This window comes from Patiria miniata, unplaced genomic scaffold (assembly GCF_015706575.1).
Source record: "Patiria miniata isolate m_02_andy unplaced genomic scaffold, ASM1570657v1 HiC_scaffold_29, whole genome shotgun sequence".
NCBI classification, from domain to species: Eukaryota; Metazoa; Echinodermata; class Asteroidea; order Valvatida; family Asterinidae; genus Patiria; species Patiria miniata.
The window spans coordinates 22,046,699-22,068,570 of NW_024037068.1; the positions used below are offsets into that span (position 1 = coordinate 22,046,699).

Below are 21,872 nucleotides of genomic sequence, written 5' to 3' on the forward strand. Positions count from 1 at the left end.
AAGAATCTAGGATGTGGTTCTACGACCAAGCCCAGTGTGACCACACAAATGGAGACAGAGAGTCTCTGAAAACTGTTTGTGTGGACCACTAAGTAATTTAAAATAATCTTAAAGATGTCAACGGGTAAGTGGGGAGAATGTAATTAAAGTTATTTGAATTGATCTTCTAGATCTGGGCTTACATTATGTGTGCCCGATTGTAGGATTTTATCAGCGCTCCCCATTGAAAATATGGCACAAGCCCCCCCCCCCCCCCCCCCCAAAAAATATTGGGAGGGTGACGCTTTGGCCCATCCTATGGCCAGAGGGGAACCCTCCTCCCCCATTTACAAACCTCATTGAAGTTACGCGTACGTGAGATTTAGGCAGCGCGTCTGTTATTTTTTTAGTTTTGACGCAACTGAAGAAAAACATGAATTTAGGTTTTATAAAATACGGACTCATTGGTGGTATTGCGCATGCTCAAGCATAGATAATTAGGAGAGGGACTGCTCACGTGAGAGGATTTAGCCAATAAAAGGGAAAAAGAGTCCGATTTTCAGGTGAAACCGGCCTCGCTAGAAAACTTTGACAGCAAGCCTCAAGCGCCCTCATGCGTTACAACCATCAATCGTTTTTCGGATCTTCCTAGCGCATGAGTATTTCGATAGCTAGCTGTGCACGCAAATGTAAAAAAAAATCGACCTATTTTCGAGGGTAAGTTGGGAATAATCCTCCACTGCCACGAATATTAAAGACAAGATTAGAAAAGAATGCAGTATTATGCAGACGCTACTTCAGCGGTTGTGTAGACAGGTAGATGTGTAGACTATCTATCTGGGACTGTGGAGAAACATAGCAAGTTTGTTGGCGATCGTGTAGGGCCCCTGTTTTGTTTTGATTAGGCTAAATCAGAGTCAAAAATGTATTGATTGCTCAAAAACTACCTTTACAATCAAAAGCAGACTTTTTTCAATTCCAATGACACCTTTTGTAGTACGCGCTAGCCCCACTAGTGTGGCCCCGGTATTGCTGCACTACACTACGCCACACTACTCGTGCGACTGAAAATAACTTAATAATATTAATAATAACCCTTAGGTAGTGTATATTTTGCCGGAGGTAACGCCGGCAAACTAACGTTTACTAAAGGTTTGCCGGCGGCAATCCATATCAACAGAGGGCGCTGTACTCTTTAAGATAGGGCTGAATTATAATACATATGAAATTCCCACCAAAGTTGTGTATCACAATCGGTGCAGTGGATAAGCAATTGCTCTAGTGAGTGGGATGTCCCGAGTTCGAATCCTGATCCTCGCCGCATTTTTAAGGTTTTTTTTCCACCCCCAATAAATAAGAATATTCTTCTTTTATTATTTTAACATGTCTCAAACATTTTATTGCAGAGTATAACATTTTCTTTTTCAGATTTGTGGCTCTGGAGGATTTTTTTTAAAAGGGAAATAAAGTCCGAAATTATAAAATGGTCTGAATCCCATCTTGTGAATACGAGGTTACAACGATAATATTGGCATGGAGCCAGACTAAAATTTGTCACCGGAAAATGTTTAAGTACAAAAAAACAGTAACTGCGCATGTTCAGTGCATATCCAGCAAAGTAACGTTTACTGAAGGTTTGCCGTCTCCGGCAAAATATCCACTGCCTAAGCCTTATCGTAAATGGTAAATTACACTGCTGCACAAAGCATTATGGGCAGGATAAGGTTGCAAAGAACTACACACGAACGCCGTGCTCGAACATCGAACACACACCCTGTCGTCACTGTTCTTGTTATTCGGCGCGGCATACTCATTGACAGCATACATCATGCCGGTGATGCTCTCGGAATTTTGCTACAGTATTTGCGATAAGGCTATGGACCGTATTTAGCAGAATTAAGTAGCGCATGCCCAGTGCCACTGGTTTCCCCCCATTTTTTATGAGAATACTTTATAAGTTTCCCAAGACGACGTTAATCATTTGTTTAGGCCCTACTTGGGCCTATATTTTAACTTCTTTTGAATTTATCCAGTAATTCTAATCAGAATTGAAGATGCCCGTTGCGCAGGGTCTAGACGAACGCTACATCACCGTAGCAACGGGAGGTCATGGTAGCAAGGTCACGAAACCAGCACTGGTAATTTGACAAGAGTTTAAATTTACAAAAAAGTAAATCTCATTCTCTGGTGTGTATATTTCTGTGACTTCATGATGACGTCCATCAGGTTTCAAATTACGAGCGATTGTAGAAAAGAATTTATGCAAAACTTATTCATTTCATAATAACAATAATACCGAGTATTTGTAGCATTTTACAAAGAACAGAGTGCTTAACACACATCCACACAAAAAATAACAGAAAGAGAAACAGACACAATACGATGACAATTGGACTTGGAACAAGAATGTCTTAAGGAAACGTTTGAATACAGGCAGCGAGACCGCCTCTCTCAGACAAGAAGGAAGCTCATTCCACATGCAAGGGGCGGCCACAACGAAAGAGCTATCTCCGGCTTTCTTCCTACTTCTATAGAAACAGAAAGCCGGGTCTGATCAGATGTTGAGCGGAGTCAGTGTCTGTAAGCATCAGGAATATTTGAGTGATGTGAATGTAATAGGTCAACCAGATAGGATGGAGCTTGAGTGTTGAGAATTTTGTAGACGAGAGTCAAGATTTTGAAGGCTACCCTCCGTTTAACAGGGAGCCAATGTAGCTCTGCCAGCAGGCCCTCATTAGGCTGGTCTCGGCTGCATTAGAAGACCAGCCGAGCATGAACCCTCTATTAATCATCATCATCATGTCGGGGTCGCCTGGGTTGTGACGACATCACGAGCCAGTCCCTGAGTCCTCTTCCTCCAGCTGTCTCGATCTACCATGCAGGTGCGCAGCTCCTCTGCAGATGTGAGATCAGTGTCCCTCTTGAGCTGGTCCACAAAGGTCAGACTTCTTCTCCCTCTTAAGGCAGTGCCCTGGGTGGGCTCCCACAGTATGGTTGGGTGGGCAGCAAGCTCTGGGTGGCGGACGCAGTGGCCAGCAAGATTAAGACGACGCTGTCTGATCTTGTGAGTCACTCTCTGCATGCCGTTGTAGAGGTCATCATTCCTCATACAATCCTGCCACGATACGTTGAGGGCTATACGTAGCATGCAAGTGTAGCATCCATCCAGTGACTTCTCCTCCTTGGTTGTAAGGGTCCACGTCTCTGCACCATAGAGTAGGACGGACTCAATCGTGGAGATGAAGAGCGATCTTTTGAGCTTTGTACCCTCTACTAAGCAACTTCAATCTGGCAAAAAGTAACTCTGAATTCCAAATGCAAACAAAAAGATGAATCCTAACATTCATTCCCCACAAACTGGGCGAGGCAGCAAAGATGTTGTGTTTTTCATTATAATTCCTTTTTTTCAGGATGGCTATTGGGTGGAGCAGGTTGAATTCCTGAGCTATCAGCCACCACCTGCCGATGTCTCAGACGAGGCATCGTGCGAGGAATGGACAGAGAGGATGGATTACATCGAAGAGGATCTCCGTTGGCTTCTCAAACTTCCGCATCACAAATTCTGGAGTCAGGTACACATTTTTAATTCCAAGCATTTGGGCAGTTTTGTAGCAACTTAAAGTCCTAATCCAAATTGTTTGTTGACAGAAATTGTATACCATTTTAAGAAGCTGTGAACCCAAGTTCACTTCATTTTGCTAAAAGTGTTTTTCTTTTTTTACCTTGTAGGTTGTTTATGACCCGAGTCTTCAGCAGTGTTTAGATTCATACCTCCGTGGAGCTCCCAGGTGAGTCAGCTTCTTCAATATAGGAAGACAGGTCGATGCTGTGGTAGTTTCCTCGCCTTCCACCTCTGTGACCCAAGTTGGAATCCAACCCAAGATGGGTCATTCAGTCCCTGTCGCATCAAGGCAGGTTAGGGCTGTGGGGGAGTCGGGTTGGCGCAGTGCTTCGCCTTCCATCTATGGCCCGGGTTCGATTCCTGCCTAGTTCCACATATGGAATGGGTTTTCAGTCTCTACCATGATTCCGTGGGGAGTATGGCCTAGTGGTTAGGGTTCGTGACTCGTGATCAGACGGGGTTCGTTGTGTCCTTGGGCAAGCCAATTCACCCCCACTTGCCTCTCTCCACCCAGGAGTACATGTATAAATGGGTACCGGCATTAGCTGGGGAGTAACCTGCGATGGACTAGCATCCCATCCAGGGGGAGTAAAAACATTGTCAGTCGTTTCATGCCACTGAAACCGAAGATAAACGCCGGCCTGATGGGCCACATTGGTTCATTTCAGACTTTACGTACTTTACCTGATTCTGTGGGCTTCCCCAATATATTCTTCCTGGGTTTTCTTCCCACCCCTTAAACTGTGATTCCGTCACTGTCCCCTCTCTGTACACATTTCTTCAGGTGCGTGATGTTCCTTGGAACTTTTTGAAGTGCCGAAAATGTGCCATTGGGTTTTTGGAAGTGATTCTTTTCTTTGCATTCTTGGATTTGATTTCCTGCCTGTATTTTGCCTGCAGGACATTTGACCCTGTGACCCCGTTGCCTGACGACCTCGCCCTCAAACAGCGCACCATCCACAAACTTGTCTTCATGACGTTCCTGCGGATGGCCACACACAAGGAGTCCAAGGTTAGTTCCAATCAGAGCATCACAACATCAACACTGATCAGTTGCGCAAAAACCTAACCAGGGATATAGTATGAGTCCATCACAAGTCCCTGCAAGTCCATCACAATTCCACCAGTCCCAATTCAGCGCATTTATGGGGTAGTACGGGAACCTCGTACTTTATTGAAGTAAAACACTGGTACCCGAGTACCCGTAAAAAGAGACCCCAACCACAAAATTCAAACCCTGGAAGTTGTCTGAAGGGCTTTATAGGTTCACGGTGTAAACTGCAACTTCCGTGGGCGTCATCTGAAAATTCCAATGAAAGACATTCAGAACTTTTCTTTTTCATTGTCTGGCAAGTAACTAAGTAAATTGTAAAGTTGGGTACAGGTACCCGATCCCATAATCTGGAACCGGTTCCTGACATCATTGGTTGGGTACTCGGGTACCCGGTTCTGATGCACATCCCTAAAAACTCTTAAAATGAGCTTTGACAGAGGCATTCCTTTGTTATTGTTCATCCCCTGTTACTTGTGACTGGACTTGTGATGGACTCGACTACATCCTTAAAGGGAAAATACAACATTTGCAAACATCAAAAAATAAAACTACCAAATCATTTTGAAATACCTTGCTGGACTGTTAGTGAATGACAGTGTAAAGCATCCTGTAAAATCATGGCACCTGGTATACTGTCATTTTCAAGAAAAGTGGTATTTTTGTATCAATTTCCAACGCTGGTCGGCCGACCAGCGTTGGAAAAAAACTGTTTTTTTTCAAATACTGGCCCCAATTGACCATCGCACTTGTTTGCAATCGATTACACACCTATGAACGGGTACAAGCCAGCTAGACTGGTTCCCTGACCTTACAATTCTGCAATGTATGTAAACTGCTCTGTTTCTTCTTATATGGAGTCAGGGAACCAGACTACAGGAAAATGATTGTTTTTCTTGGTTTTTATAGCATTTTTGAACCCAAAACCTCAAAAAGTCAGTGTAACTATATTTGCTATATATTTCCAACCCCCCAATTCCATCCATTTCTGAAAATTACAGCAAAAGCAAATGATGTATATTCCCTTTAAACCAAAGTGTATTTAGAGTGACTCACAGAAAGGAAAAATGATATTGGTTTCTCTTGTAGGACAGCTACATAACCCCTTCTGTCTTCGGCGCAATCATCTACGACAATTACCTGTTTGACGTTGCCAAGTTGATGGAGCTGTGCGTGTTGTACGGTGGCGGTAACGCTGATCTCCTCACTAAGATGATAGACAACATCTTCAGGAATCAACCCAAGTACATGGATGACCTTATGGCTGTCATTCCAACCATTCTACAGGTACATAGGAGTAGTACAGGGTTCTCAGCCACTATGAATTCAGGCAAACGTTGAAATTGAGTTTCCCAGTTTGGGCAGACTCGGAGAATTTGGTAAAAACACCAATCAGGGAAAACAAGGGGAATTTGATAATGACCTTGAGGAAAGGTTTTTGCCAGTTGTGCATCTTGTGCCATGTGTCCATTGACTGACTGACACATTCGCAACAACAGGCGTCTCTCCGATTCCATATCAATGCTTCAATCGGTATACAAATGTAGCATGGTTTGTGGGTTGATAGTCGATATTAGCTCCCCTCGGTATTGGAAGTTGACAGACTAGTTCCGGTGGCGAAGCTAACATCCACTATCCACTGGCCAGCACTAAAAATTTTTGCCAGTACCTCATACATATTCACACAATTTCATGAAGTAAAGCATACGTTTTCTCAGCAAAATGTTGTGCGCATGCCTCACGTTTTCATGTAGTTGCTGCATGCATGCTGCGGGATGCCGTAGGGCGATGTTAGTGCCTACGCACTACCCCCGCGTGCTAGTTCTACGATTGCTTCGTAAAGCACATGCGTAGTAGACTAGCTAGCGCACTGGTAAGATTACGCATGCATTACGCATGCATATTTAACCTGTGCGTGAAACCTCGCGTGTGCACTTGGTAAACAGCAAAACTAGTGGCTGAATCGTAATTGTGAATGGACCAGTGAGAACTCGGCTCTCGATCATGAATATGTATGAGGTATAGTAATATGTACTATTAAGACAATCATAGCATATTATGGGGCCTCGTAGCCGAGCGGTTAGAGCGTGGAGCTAAGGAGTGGAAGGTTGGCGGTTCAAATTCCATTCGGACCAAAAACTGGAAAACTCTCTCTGACGACCCAACAGTAAAATGGGTACCTGATTCGTTCAGGGAAGGTAAGACGGCGAGAGGAGAGGACTGGGCACCGCCACTCATATGCCGCGCCCAAGACACAGTGGACCTCTCACATCCCACTGCCCCTACGGCCAATAATGGCTATGGGTACCTTTACCTTTACCTAGCATATTATGGATTGTAGTAACTGTACATTGAGTTGTGCGGGCACTCGTGAGCTATTTATTGTTTGGTTGCGGTACCCAATGCTATATCAGATTTCAACCAGCCAGCCGCAAAAACTTTAAATATTCTGTTGGGAAATGCCTTGTTTTTGGCATGGGATGCCCCATATTCCCTGAACTAATCACAATTACTTTTTCCATTTTTGTCATGATTGTGCTAGTGTTTCGACAACATCCTTGAGAAATGTGGATTAAAGACGGGATCGGACCTCTCTCCAGTGGCACTGCCAACCAGGTATCAGTCAAATTCTATCTCTCTTAATAATCATTTCTGGTAATGAAACCAAGGATTCCTCAAAAGTGCCCTGTGCACTGTATCACGCAAGCCTGGAGAAAGCTGTAGAGAGAAAACAATGAGAAGAAATTACAGTTTTAGAGGTGGGGGAAAACCCCAAAATGATGTCCTAGGGTAACCCACGGAATCAGGCAGGGACTGAAAACCCAATCCACATACTGGCCCAGGCGAGATTCGAACCCGGGTCTCAGCAGTGGAAGGCGAGGAAAGTACCGGTACGCCAACCGGACTCCTAACTGAATGTTCATGGTTCTTGAGGTAAAGTTAAGAATTGTTATTCATCTACTTTTTGCTGTCTTTTAACCAGTAGGGTACTGCACACCATGCCAGATAATGAGCTGGGGGACATTATCCACTACCTCACCGACTCTGCTATCAGCATACTCAGCTTCCTGGAGATTTACCCAGATGGTGCTTGGGCCTTCAAGAACAACAACTTTGTGTCAAAGTAGGTAACTCAAGGAATAATTAGAAAAGGGACATTATTCACTCGCTCACCATCTTAGATGTAAGCACACTCAGCTTATGTGATAACATGCCAGCAGACCCATGAGTGGAGCAGATGCGGATCCAGAGGGGGGTTTTGGGGGTCAAAAAAAGCCCTCCCCCCCAGCTCTGTCAAAAAAAAAAAATACCATACACATTCCTAAGAAATAAGTCGAACCCCCCCCCCCCCCCCCCCCCCCCCCCCCCCCCCCGTGACACCCCCAAAAATATTATACTGGTATAATGTCCGCCTGTTCAAAATACGGTACACCATTCTGTAATCTAAGTGTTAATAATCGTCGAATTTGAACAGCGTCCCCTATTGAAATATGGTACCAGCTCCTCCCCCCCCCCCCCCCCCCGGAGGCCAAGTGTCCGGAGAAAAAAGCCTGTGTACATTTTCAGATTTTTTTGCTGATGAAATCCCCCCCCCCCCCTGCGAAAATTCCTGGATCTGCCCCTGTGGAGGATTTTGAAGGATCCAGGCAGGGGCATCCAGCACAAAAAAGCGGTTGATTTTGAAGGATTCAGGTGCTTAGAGTCTTAAGTCTTTCCCATTTGGAAGATTTGAAAGGATTTAGGCTGATTCTGGACAATGGAGCTGTAAGGATGTTAGGGTTAACAAAGTAGTAAGCCGAATTAATGAATGAATTGTCTGTCTGTACACAGGGTAGCCACATTGTTTGAGAAGTTGCTGCCGACAATGGAGCGAGCAATGAAAGAGAGGCAGTGGACCGAACCAGGGTGAGTTGGTCTAGTTTGTCAAGTGAAAATGTCAGTATCCAATTGGCTGTGATTTTTCCTTCACAAATGCCTGAAACAGTTTTACAAATACGCTGATAAAACACTGTTTGGTTTTAAACACTTTTTTCCTACACCGCTGCGTTCTGTGCCACATCACGCAGCACGTGTCGCGCACACGCTAGTCTCCATACAAACATTTTTTAGCCCCACGTTTGCAAGGCACATACCATATACATGGCCACTGAGGGGTGTTTTCACAAAACATGGGGTGCAATTGTCGAAAAAATTGTTGTAAATTGTGAATTTCTGACTTGTTTTTACTTTTTGACCAAAATTGTATTTATGAATGGGAACAAAATATGTGCTCGGCCAGTTATGAACAAGTACATTTCAAATCGTTTAGTGGCTCGATAATGGCCCGAGCTGAACGCGTCCAGACCCCCCCCCCCCCCAGCCGGTTTTAAACGTACTTGGTTTTTAAAACCGATCCATTGCATTGTGCATAAACAGAAGGTGAAGTAAGACCCAAAAAAGTACTCTGACAAATGAAGTAGGGACAGTAACTTCTAAACTGTTGCATACAGTGTGGCAAAATCTCTTAAGGGCCTGTGACCATTCAGCCCCGGTATGAAAAGGGCCCCCTGGTAAGCTCGTCCCCTCCCAAGAAGTCCTTTCGTACCGTCCCAGCTACCGGCCTAGGAGCTGGTCCGGTTGCTAATCAGGAACTCCTCTATCCTGGGGTCTATTGTTTGCAAGTATTGACATATGTAATATATCCCAGAAGAAACCTGCTTGTGGTTTTCATCTCTCAGCGCGAAACAATAGAACACTTTCGTCAGCACAGATCAAAACCCCTGCCATGCGGTTTTGTGCACAATGGGGCCGTAAATTACCAAGGCATTATGAAAGGATTTTATCTTTAATCCGGTAAGTCTGCTATTGTTCTGCACTGGCCGTTCTCCAAAGGGCAATAAATTGATGCGCCTGGCTGACTTCAAAACTTCTGGTCAGACAGGACCATGTACCGGACGAGACTGGGCTGAAGACCGGACTGGCTCTGGACCGGACGGGGTACCGGGGGGCCCTGTTCATACCAGGGCTGAATGGTCACGGTCCCAAAGTTATCTTAAACTTACAGACTCGTATTTGACTGAAGAAATCTGTCTTTGTTTAACAAGGAAAGAGATGGTGAGGGATTAGAATATGTCCGATATCTGCACGTGTTCCACTTGCTTTGAAATTGCAGATTTCAATTTTGAATTTATTCATAGCCATATTTCACAATCAACATCTAAGCATCATTGCCTGAATGTTTTATTAAAGGTAAAACTGCAAAATTTCAAGAATCCTGGAATTTTTGTGTGATTTCCTTTCCATCCCCTCTTCCGAAACAAAGTGGGCTTGGATTTATTAAAGCTATTAAAAATATAAACATTCTTCATACAAAGATATTTCCTGTAATGATTTGGGTTTTTCTATTTGCAGCAAAAAGAAGTCATTTCAGAAACATCTGAATCTGGGGAAGGTCAGTTTGGCCAGAGCGTGTCAGTGCATCGTGGTAAGATGTCACATTCAGCCAATTGTTGAAGGAGGGTACGTACAAGATCCACTATAATAGCCCAACTTATGAACTATTGTCATGCTTAGCAAATGCACCTAACAGATTTATCATGTTGTTGTACAACTGCTTAATAAGACAATATTAAAAGTACAAAGCATTAACCCTAACCGCCCTGAATCCTTCAAAATCCTCTTTGCCAAAGAGGAGGAGTTTGGAGGATTGAGGGTACATGGCAAAAGTGCGTTACAGATATCGTAGGATGCACTTTGTCAATGTCTTGGGCCAGACCTTGTGTTGCTTTTGCTCAGCCATGCATAAATATAGGCCTGCATGGATTATGCTTGAAATCCTCCATACTGCTCCAGGATGTCACTGGCCAAGCCTCAACATATTGACAGTCACTGCGGTACGATTTTGCAGGATTCACTCTGCATTTGTCACTCAACTAACACGAATCTCTAGTTCTTATATTTATTGATTTGACTGCAAATTTTACAGAAAAAAAGAGAACCCCATTTTTAGAGAATAATTTTTTTTTAGATTCATCAGAAAATATCTGAATGAATACTGATCATACATGCTTTTAAATGTTTTAACATTAAATTGTCACGTCCTTTACAAAAAGTGCGTGCCTAACAGTTTCAAAATGAAAAAGAAATATTCCAAGGTTTAGACTTGCATTCATTGTCCTGTGTTTTGGCTCTCTTCAGATCTAGAGAAGATGTGGCTAAGCTTGTGGAAGACTACCTAGAATTGATGTCATCCCTGCTGTCGGACAGACACTTCCTCAAGGTCTTTGCCGGCCAGTATCACATCGGAGAAGACCTGGATGTCGTACTACAAAAATCTCATGTGTATCCTATGCAAACTTGCTGCGCTCTCGTCATGATCAAGGGAATAAATATGTGCTTGGCCGGTTTCAAACAACTATGATTAAAACCACCAGGCCCCTTACTGGTTTTAATCGTACTTGTTTGATACCAACCGAGCACATATTTATTTCATTCATCAATACCTTTCAATCAACAAGGCAAAACAAGGCGAAAATTCACAAATTTCCCACGATTTTGTTCAACTATTTTACTTCAGGTTTTGTGAAACGCCCCTCTGGCCTTGGTTATGACATGTGCCTCGTGCACGTTGTGCTAAAAATCTCCTTTTATGGAAATTGGCACGTACAGCGCGACTTGGCGCAGAACGTAGTGATTTTTTACCAGCGGTTTAAAACCACCCATGTGACAGGGTCTAGACCGATAGGAATGAGTATTAAAACTTTCTCAGGTATTTATAAATACATGTCGAGAATCCGTGACTGTCCAGAGTGAATCTTAATTCTACTTGGATACAAATTGTCACCAACACCACGAAGTAACACCCATCTACATACCAGTAAAAACTAGCAATCGGAGAAAACTGCAACTAAAGTTGAACGCCTTTTAAAACAACACTTTGCGTCAAAACAACAGAGTATATTCAGTAGAGTTTCTCGTTGTGGACACTTGATGAATTGAATTGATTAAATCTGCTGTTTTTCACCCGTGTGTGTATTAAATAAACAAGAAATAAGAGAAAAAAAGATGAGTGTTAGTTCGTGAAACCGAAAAAGCTGCGAAACTGTAGATTTTCGTTTTCACGAAGTAACACTCTTCAGTGTATACAACACGAGGAAAGTGCAACTTCAGGTCAGCACGTCAGCACGCGCACACTCATACAACTTATTACAAGAAGAGTGTTACTTCGTGAAAACGTTTTTGCTCACTTCTGAGCTGAGTACGCGCCATGCATTGCAATGGAAAATGGAACTTGAGTGTTACTTCGTGAAAACGAAAATTGTCACTTTTGCGCAAAAGTTGCCATGGATGCTTAGCGTAATTATCAAAGTAAAGCTCTTGAAGCTATGAAACTTCTTGCAATGGTAGGTCTTGATGAATAATGTTTAAAAATCAAAAAAACTGAAAATCGAAAAAAATGTGGTTTAACACGGTAGAGTGTTTCTTCGTGGTGTCGGTGACGAAATGAAAAATGAGAGGTTAAGTTCCTTGACATTGAAGAAAACGAAGCGACGAGACCCGAGCTCAGTTTATTCTCGACGGCTTCAGAAGTGCCGCTGCCACTCCTGGGCACCAAAAGGGCAAAGCAAAGCATGATGGGATTGCGTCTGGAAGCTTGGCAGAGGTGCAGGCGCAGGGGCATGCTGGGACAGCTGCATATCAGTATGATTTGGAGCCGGAGGATTTCCAAACCGATGACTACATTGAACAACTGGTAAAGGGATTTTGTACAAATGGACATTATCAATCAAACAGAATGGACTCCATGCAAGAACATTCTTTAACCCTAACGTACCTGAACCCATCAAAATCCACACCCCTGTTTTCGGGGGATTTCGGCGGACTCAGGATACTTCCATATTGAAAAAGTTGGGAGATTTTGATGGATTCAGGACATGAAGCCTAGCGGCACTGCAGGATTTTGATGGATTCAGGATACCTCCATATTGAGCAGTTGGGGGACTTTGATGGATTAAGGATCTCAACAGATTTACTCCCATCTAATTGGTGGATTCTTAGTGATTCTTAGATTCTAACTGGCCACCAATTTTTTTTTGCATTTTTGCATGGCAAAATTGATGGATTTTGGCAGATTCAGGATACTTTCTCGTAAATATACCCAAGGGGTCATTCTTAAAAGTTAGGAAAGTTTCACGATATTTCCTGTCCCTATTACCTCTGATCTTTTTAATTTACTGCTGAAGTATTTTGAAGAATGACTTCAAACTATCATCATTTGTTGGGTCGGTTGTTCGCTTTACAATGTATAAACCATTGCTATAACGTTACACTATTTTTAAAAGTGTGGATTCGGAACTACGAATCTGTTACACTGGTCACAAAGTGTGGATAGGGAACGACAAATCTTTAGTAAAGTGTGGATTCGGAATTACAAATCCACACTTTGAACACGTCGGACAATTGTTTTCCACAATGAGCATAGGACCGTCTGCATGAAAACATTCCTTCCGAAAATTACCAATGCATCTTCACTGTCAGATTCTCCGCCGTCACTGCAAAAACTACTTTGAGTCAGAAAATAAGCTTTCGAAGTTTTTCTCACAAGCCCCAGACAACACTGAGTATTCAGTGTTTGTGAAAATACGTCAGTAAAGGACACAAACCAGTATTGAAGTTACATCTCCCCAACGCAAATTCCATCTTATACATTATTTTACCCAGTATCAAATTTCTCAATAATTGTAATCTTTCAACTTTATGGGTTTTTTTCCAGGCATCATCGTCAGGTGCGTGTGGTGGAGGAGTGTCTGAGGTGGAGATGGTTTCTCTCATCTCATCGGTCAAGGATCTGTTTGAGGACTTTGGAGAGGGCTTCATTGAGGTCAGGCCATGAGGGAATCAGGGAGCAAAATCAAAACTTGGGACTTTGTCAAATTTTAAGACAATGTGCCTGTTTGAAAGAGGAAGTTTCAAGGTCTTTGCACCAGGGTTGTAGTCAGCACCTTTTCTGAGACCGATAACTGTAATATATGACAAGAAACACAATAAAGGGGGCCACTTTGCATCCGTCACATTAGCAGTTTTTCCAATGGTTGTAATTTTCTTTACAGTACCTGAAACCAACCAAATAATTTTTGAAATGTGAATGGACATGTGGGCTTATAATACATGTAATATGTGTTGAATCATTTCTTTCTTTCTGTTTTAATTTTTTTAATCACCCTCAAATTTCAATGAAAAATGGACGGAAAAAGTTACCTAAATTTTTCATCCACTTTCTGATGGAAATTTGAGGATGATGTCAAAAAGCAATATAAATAATCAACTCAAATTATCTTCAGCAAAAGGCTGCATGTCCATTCGTGTGTTGAGATTCTTCTTTGGTGGTTTCAGGTATTTTAACAAAAATTCACAACCATTGGAAAAACTACTAACGTGACGGTAGCAAAGTGGCCCCATTTATTGTGTTTCTTGTCATAAGCTTGCCACACAGGACACACCGTGCGCGTACGGGAGTGCGTGTTTATGGTGTAAATCGAGGACACACATGTGGAGCATCATCGATGAATTGAGGACAGGAGTCAAATCGAGGACGACCTCGATTAGAAAACGTGTACAAAACCAATGAGAGCTGTTGCAAAAAAGTATAGGAAGAAGGAAGATGAACAATAGAAAATCCTCGATGTACACCATAAATGTACGTGTGTGGGCGCACATCCGGTTCGTAAGTAATAACAATAATACCGGAGTCTTATATAGCCCACGTTTCTACCAACAATTAGGTACTCAAGGCACTGGTAATTATGTATATTCTTAAAGACAAGCATGAAGTTTATGAGAAATATGAAACCCATTATGTAGCACCTTTATAAAGGGTATGCAAGGTGCTGCGGCGCATATTGCAGCCCCTGCCAGAAACACCGGGGCAAACCCCTTCTCTAATAGCGATAAGTGTTACTGGGTTCTTTAACGTGCATTACACAACACATGGGACCTGCGGCTTTACGTCCTATCCGAAGGACGAAGCAATGATGGTAAAGTGCCTTGCTCAAGAGCACAAGGACCATGTTCCCCTTCAGGATTCAAACCCATGTACCACAGCACACGAGTCGAACACTGTAACCATTGGACCACAGCACCCAATCATAGAAGCGCAAGCACCAGTGATTACTAGCGCACATGGGTCAAGCGCTACTTCTGGTTCCAATGCTACTCCGTGTGCAGTGGTCGTGATTTGGTTGAAATGACGTCACACTTGCGAACCGGATAGTGCACAACTTGAATGTGCACAAAGCCATAACGTCTTCGTGTGAGCCTCATGCGTCCTCTGCGATGTGTTCCAATGTTTCGCACAATGGTCTCCCCAACTCTCCCTTTCTTGCTGGCAGGGGGTGCTTGTGCACGGAGCCCAAAGCGGGATGAGTAAGCATGCTAGCAAATGTACAAATGTTTAGGGTGAAGGCATTAACCCTAACCGCCCTGAATCCTTCAAAATCCTCTTTGCCAAAGTGGAGGAATTTGGAGGATTGAGGTTACATGGCAAAAGTGCGTTACTGATTTTGTGGGACGCACTTTGTCAAGGTCTTGGGCCGGACTGTGTGTTGTTTTTGCTCAGCCATGCGTAAATATAGGCCTGGGTTATGCTTGAATCCTCTGTACTGCTCCATGATGTCACTGGCCAAGCCTCAATTTATTGACGGTCAATGCCGCAGGATTTTGCAGGATTCAGGCAGTGCTCAACCCTCCACAGACCATATTCAAGAAATAATGGAGGAATTTGCAGGATTATATGCTATTTATCCATGAGGCCAATTGGAGGATTTTGCAGGACTGAGGCTACATCCTAGCAAAAGGCCTAGGGAATTAGAGTTAATTGTTACAGTAAAGTAAGATTAGTCCACAATTTTTCTAAGTAGGTTTAGGTATTCTTTAACTATTTCAACATTTCCTGCCTTTTTTCAGGCATGCTTGGAGGAATACGATTTTGACGCCACCAAGGTCATACACGCCATCCTGGAGGACAAACTGGTACCCGGACTCCAAGAACTGGACAAGTCCATGCCAAGGTATTGAAGTAAATGTGAGACTCCACCACTCCTAGGAACCTTACTACATTTGGATTGCAGGCTGTGAGATGTAAATATGGCAGTATTTGAATTACTGGCTACGGCTTGAATTACACATGAGTATATGGCAGCCGCTGCAGCCACTTCTCATAGACTGGGCTGTTATTTCAAGTCATAAGACAGTAGGCTTGTAAAAGACAAATTTGACTTTGAGTTGAAAATCAGATTTTAACCCTCAAAGCCGACACTAAAAAAAAATCACGCGGTGGAACCACATGGAGAATTTTATCACCACAAGTGTTTCTAGGTCAGTAACCCCCGCATGCCTGGACATGCACAAGATATAGGTCATTCACATCGTCCAGGATTGTTTACAGCCTGTCTGAGCTCGAGTCAGGGAGGCACCAGGGTTTGACACAAAGAGATCGGCGGCACAAAGGGGTTGGCCACTAAGATCTCCAATTGCTGCACAAAGGCATTAGGCGCCATCTTGGCTTCTGTCTTTCAACACTCCTTACTCCGGAGTGGCTAGGGCCTGGCCAATGGGAGTCTACAGGCTTGTGGTGTATAGTAGGGGTGAGGATTACATGGAAGCTTGGCCTAATTGGCCCATTGAAAAAAAAAAAATTATGACCATATTTGGAAAATGAGGAGAATTTTATCACCACCTTGCTTCTTCCTTTTTGCGCCCAAATTAAAGTTGGGGCTCTGCTCACTATGAAGTTCTTTACCCATTTTGACCTGGCAAGTATTGTTTCTTCTGCTTCTGCTTCTGCTTGTACTGTACACAATGCCCTGTTGGACTATCTCGGTACTGTGGTCAAATGTGGCGTGTGAGCTTAGACTCTGAAGTGGGCGTGGCTAACTAAATTCCTAACATTGATGTCGTCCAAGGCGGACTTGAAGACATTCAGGTCTGGTGTGGAGTGGATATCTTCTGGGATAAGATTCCACTCTGGGATAGATCTTGGGTACAGTGAGAACTTCAGGCAATCTTTATTGAAGCTAGGTGTTCTATATGAGTACTATCCATTCATATGACATTAGTGGTGCGAGTCATTGTGATGAAACTGTTCAATGTTGCTTGGGATCAAACCATGGGTTCCTTATAAATTGTTGTGAGTCTGGCTTTTGTACGATGATCCTCTAAAGTGTTCCATTCCAAGTTTTTCACTAACTGGTAATGTTTAGAAGACAAAGATTTCTGAAACATTTCTGTCTGGGCCTCACCAGTTTCTTTACTAAAGTTTTTGAAGTGAATTTTCTTTGTTCGTAGGACTGCTAAGCCAGAACCAGTCATTCAGCCAGCAGCAAAGGATGCCAAGCCTGCTGATACAGCGTCCTTACTTCAGCAACGCAGCAACATCTACCAGAATGACGAGTTTGATGTGTTTAGCAGGGATAGCGTGGACACCAGCCGAATCCACAAGGGAAAGAAGTAGGTTCAGTGTACCTCATTGACTATGAAATAGATTCCCTTATTTTACCAGAAATTTAAACAATGTGCAGTTGACATGGAACAAAAATTAAATTTAGACTTAGTTTCATGATGTCCCATTTTGAGTGGCATTTAGCATCTTCCTGTGTTTTACTCACCACTCACTTTGTTTCGGTTTTTTTTTACTCACCCTGTATAACTGATCATTCAGTTGCGAGTCAACAATTTTCAGCCCTTTCCTTATAGATCAATCCAGGCAAGCTATCAATTCTATCATAAATTTCCCCTTCAATGGCAAAAGCATTGTGCTAGCTATTGCTCAGATAATCCGTCACCGGGCAGTTGCTTTGTGCAATAGCGTGCACAATGGTTTCTCCATTGAAGGGGGCCTCGTGAGTGTACAGTGATTTTGGGCCTGAATTCGTCTAGACCTGATTGGTAACTTGTAATTCACTTGTGACTGACCAGTGATTGACTCTATTACCGTCTGTTAACATCATTGCTTAGGGGTGATAAGATCAGCGCAAAGAAGCTCTTAAACGACAAGACGCATTTAGCCGGCATGCAATCAACCATCGAGGAGTACAGCTACGAGTATGAGGACGAGTACGATGACACGTACGATGCCAATGATGTCGGCGCAGACGACGCAGACTCAGCTGACGAACTGACGTCAAGAAGGTAATAAGCAAAGGGCTTCTTGGCAGAAAACACTGCGCAGTAAATTTACCTGTTAGCAAAATTTCGCTTAAAGGTAGAGTAGATCATTTGCAGCTATCCAAAAAGTAACCATTGTTGAAAAGCCTACTCTGTTTTAAGGTAGCAATGGCACTAATCTCCCTGTGAAATTATTCTTTCTGGCGTGCTGTCATTTTGAAGAAAACACTAACAGATGGCCATATCCAAAGATGCGTTAAGTGACACATTTCATTGTACCCACATTTTATTTTCAGGCCATTCATGGTACCCAGGGTACTGAGAGGTGCTAGAGAAGGAAGTAGCTCTGGGGAGGAGGATGACCAGGTAATTACAAAGTTTAGGTTTTTATTTTGGATGATCTTAAATTCACATAACAGCATAATGGCAAGGGTTTCCAATTTTTTTTTAAGCAACAGATTACTAGACTACAGGGCCAGCTCGCAAAACCAGCAATGACAAGTTTATGTAAATATTCAATTGGAAATGTATGTATTGGGTGAACACACTTCTTTTTTATTTATGCCAAAAAAAAAAATTGATCTGCTTCCGATTACATGGCAATCGAAAATAAGGTAGGTAGGTAGGGAATATTTTTTTTTTTGCCAATATTTTTTGTGTACGATCATATGGAGGCGTCTGAGTGTAATCAAGGGTAAAAGGTAGAAATTGATGGTTTCGGGTGTTTTTTTCTTCTCATTTTCCCAATAAAAAAATTAGGGTAGGGGCTGTCAGAATAGGGTAGGTAGGGAAACTGGAAGCAGAACTATTATTTTTTTTGGCCTTATCAAAATCAGCCTACTACGAGGGAGCAGTAATTTTGTACCACGTTCATGAGGAGTCTGAACAAATGCTATTGCCCAGCAGAACTTGTTTGTGTTTGTAAAGTATATACAGGCATTTAGTACAGAAATGCGTGTCTTTCAGATAAACCATCAAGAGAAACTGACAAGGTGTATTTTTATAATTGTAAAGTTCGACAAGGAAATTGAAGGCGGCTGGATTTGAACCTGCGACCTCCGGATTGCCATACTGGCGCTCTACCAAATTGACCTATCTAACCCCTTGTTGGCCAACGTAGGCTGGATATCTCAGTTGGCCAATATGGGGATGGATAGCTCAGTTGGTAAAGAGCCAGAAAGGTAATCCGGATGTTGCAGGTGTCACGGTCTCGCGTGCTAGCTTCTCCGGGTGGATTCGGCGGATAATTGAGTACGTTACAGTGCACATTACATGAGCACGATACATGTTCATGTGTCCGCTGTGCTTACTTTTCCTCGGGCTGTGTTCTGAAGTAAACAGTGAGGGACTCCCAAGAATGTGTTATGTAACACTTCCTACGGGTCAAGTCATTCCATGGTCTTGCAAGCATTCTGATTTGTGTTCCAAGCGTCATTGTGTTTGTGTTCATGGAGAAATAATTCAGAACGATCGACTCCTTGGTCTGTGTTCCTTACTCGTTCGTGGTCCATCACATGTCCAATTTGTCTTTATTTTTGCAACCACGGTTTCTAATGAATGTGCATCCTTCAAGTCTTTTTGGTTATTAAGAGTTGCGCGCCACGAAAATTCTGGATTCGATTGGTACCCTGTAACGTATACACAAATATCATAAGATCTTACGTGCACCAGTACAACCCCAAAGAACTCAGCTCACAAATAAAGTTGGCGAAAAATGTACAATTTTGCGGATGCGCGTTTGAAGAGAAATTTCCCTCTCGGAGAAGCTACATGTAGCACGCCGGAGAAGTGAGACCGTGACATGGTTTTGGAGTCCGTTCCATTTCAGTTTTATAAAAAAGAAAGTTCACACAGTTGGTTTTCTTGAATAATCCTAGAATATTTTCTCGAGTCAGCTCCTTCAAGTCTGTGTTTACCCACGTCATTTTTCTCACAGGATGCAGAACCACTGCCTGGCAGTCAGACTAGAGACACACGCCAACCCTACAGCAGACAGCAGGCTGGTAGGGGTGGCGGACCCGGTGGGGGACGCGGTGGGGGAAGGAGTGCAGCAGTGCAGGGCCAGCCAAAGGGCAAAGGCCAGAGCAAAGACACACAGAAGGCTCGGAATACCAAGGATAAGCATAAGGCCAGCCGAGCCAACCACAACCGCAAGGCGATGGCCGATAAGAAGCGGAGTAAAGGCATGGGGCCTCTGTCCTAATCATGGAGTTATCCTGTTATTCCCTATTCTGCCCTAACACCAGAGCTGTTATCGACTCGGTCACAAGCCAGTCACAAGCCAGTCACAAGTCATCACAAGTCAATCACAAGTCCATCACAAGTCAATCACAAGTCATCCAGTCACAAGCCAGTCACAAGTCAGTCACAAGTCATCACAAGTCATCACAGATCAATCACAGGTCAATCACAAGTCAATCACAAGTCAATCACAAGTCATCACAAGTCAATCACAAGTCAATCACAAGTCATCCAGTCACAAGTCATCACAAGTCAATCACAAGTCAATCACAAGTCCATCACAAGTCCATCACAAGTCCATCACAAGTCCATCACAAGTCCATCACAAGTCATCACAAGTCAATGACAAGTCATCACAAGTCAATCACAAGTCCATCACAAGTCATCCAGTCACAAGTCATCACAAGTCAATCACAAGTCCATCACAAGTCAATCTCAAGTCCATCACAAGTCCATCACAAGTCCATCACAAGTCAAGTCAATCACAAGTCATTCAGTAACAAGGCCATCACAAGTCCATCACAAGTCATCACAAGTTCTCCAGTGCCTAGTCAAGTCACGAGCTATTCGAATGAACTGAGACAAAGGCATTCCTTTGTCATTGTTCATCTTGTTACTTCTGACCTGACTTGCGAATTGACTTGTGATTGACTTGATTATAATTCTGCCCTAATTGACACAATGGCTGCATCCTCCAAAATCAACCGGCACAAATATGGAATACAGCCTCCTCAATTCTCCAAAATCCTCCTAAATGGCCTGGTTGATTTTGGAGGATTGAGGGTAAGGGTTCGGCCCTGCTTGTTACTCCCTGTATTGCCCTAAAACAACCGAGCACTCAGTGGTGTAATCAAGGAATAACTACAATACTAGGCAATTACAATTCCGAGTTTGAAATCAACTCTTTTCACATTTGGTGCCGAGTCACCTTAGCTTTTGAAATTTAACCAATTAGCACCTCTACTACATTTTATTACATTGTTATATTTTAACTATTCACCGAAGAATCCTTAAAATCATTGTGTGCTCGGGCACTCGAGGGAGTGACAGCAAGGGCCAAGTTCGGGCAAGGACCATTAGTCGACTAGTGGTTGATTTGTGACGTACCTTACGTCTGCGCACTAACAGCAACGTGCGAACGTCTCTAGTCAAACGCTGGTCAAAAGGTCATCGCAAAACTTCTGGATCCTGGCTCCCTGCTGTACGTTATGAATGCGCGCGGCTATTGGTTATCAGCGATGCTACCAGCCCTAGTAGGCTGGTTCCAAATAGTCGACTAGCGTAGTCAACCACCGTCGACTAGACAGAGTTTGGGCTAACTTTAGTCGAACTATGGTTAACCAATGGTCAACAATAGTTCTTGCACGAACTTGCCCTAGGGTGGTTTTGGGCCCTACAAGGACAAATGGGTTAAAAATCCCCATAAAAATATGAGTTCAAATGAAAATGTATTTTGTTTGAGGGATGCAAATTACCTGAAGCTTTAAACTGCTATATGCCATGTAGCCAGGGACCATCCACGCTCAAATTCACGATGCTAGCAAACCTAGAAAATAGACGGCTTTTTTGTTTATTCTGATGAAATTTGTATGTGTACATGCCAATTTATTATTTAGAAAACTAACTAACCATTGAAGGAAACGATACCATTGAAGAAAAAGTATACAAGGTTAGCCATGCAAAAACAGTCTTTTATTAAAAACAGGAACAGCAGACTTCACATGACAAACACGTCATCGGTGAGTTGTGAACTACGAAAAACAAACTTCGGTTGAACTCTTAAACTTAGGTATAGAAAAACATTTTGTCTTTGAATACTCCAAAATGTAATAAACTTTA

At 43.0% G+C, this 21,872-nt stretch overlaps 1 protein-coding gene across 2 annotated transcripts; it reads left to right on the forward strand.

Moving 5' to 3' along the window:
* Nucleotides 1-656: 656 nt before the first annotated feature.
* LOC119735993 (activating signal cointegrator 1 complex subunit 2-like) lies at nucleotides 657-20,070 on the forward strand. 2 transcript variants are annotated; one of them, XM_038209976.1, is made up of 18 exons: nucleotides 657-696; nucleotides 2,013-2,117; nucleotides 3,390-3,551; nucleotides 3,709-3,767; nucleotides 4,502-4,613; nucleotides 5,742-5,939; nucleotides 7,195-7,268; nucleotides 7,636-7,776; nucleotides 8,484-8,558; nucleotides 10,044-10,151; nucleotides 10,830-10,973; nucleotides 12,180-12,384; nucleotides 13,405-13,512; nucleotides 15,594-15,697; nucleotides 16,974-17,135; nucleotides 17,643-17,816; nucleotides 18,089-18,158; nucleotides 19,729-20,070. In XM_038209976.1, exons 2-18 carry the CDS (start codon nucleotides 2,034-2,036, stop codon nucleotides 19,993-19,995), a joined length of 2,247 nt encoding a protein of 748 aa, XP_038065904.1. In that variant the 5' UTR covers nucleotides 657-696; nucleotides 2,013-2,033; the 3' UTR covers nucleotides 19,996-20,070. The 2 variants fall into 2 exon arrangements, with proteins under 2 accessions (XP_038065904.1, XP_038065905.1); XM_038209977.1 differs by having other exon boundaries at nucleotides 7,639-7,776.
* The last annotated feature ends 1,802 nt before the right edge of the window (nucleotides 20,071-21,872 follow it).

Bases quoted from the DNA above. Each gene is read 5' to 3' on its own strand.
- LOC119735993 (XM_038209976.1), top strand. From the start codon at position 2,034: ATGCCCGTTGCGCAGGGTCTAGACGAACGCTACATCACCGTAGCAACG. The intron at 4,614-5,741 runs GTTAGTTCCAAT...TTTCTCTTGTAG, and splicing joins CCACACACAAGGAGTCCAAG to GACAGCTACATAACCCCTTC. The intron at 13,513-15,593 runs GTCAGGCCATGA...GCCTTTTTTCAG, and splicing joins TTGGAGAGGGCTTCATTGAG to GCATGCTTGGAGGAATACGA.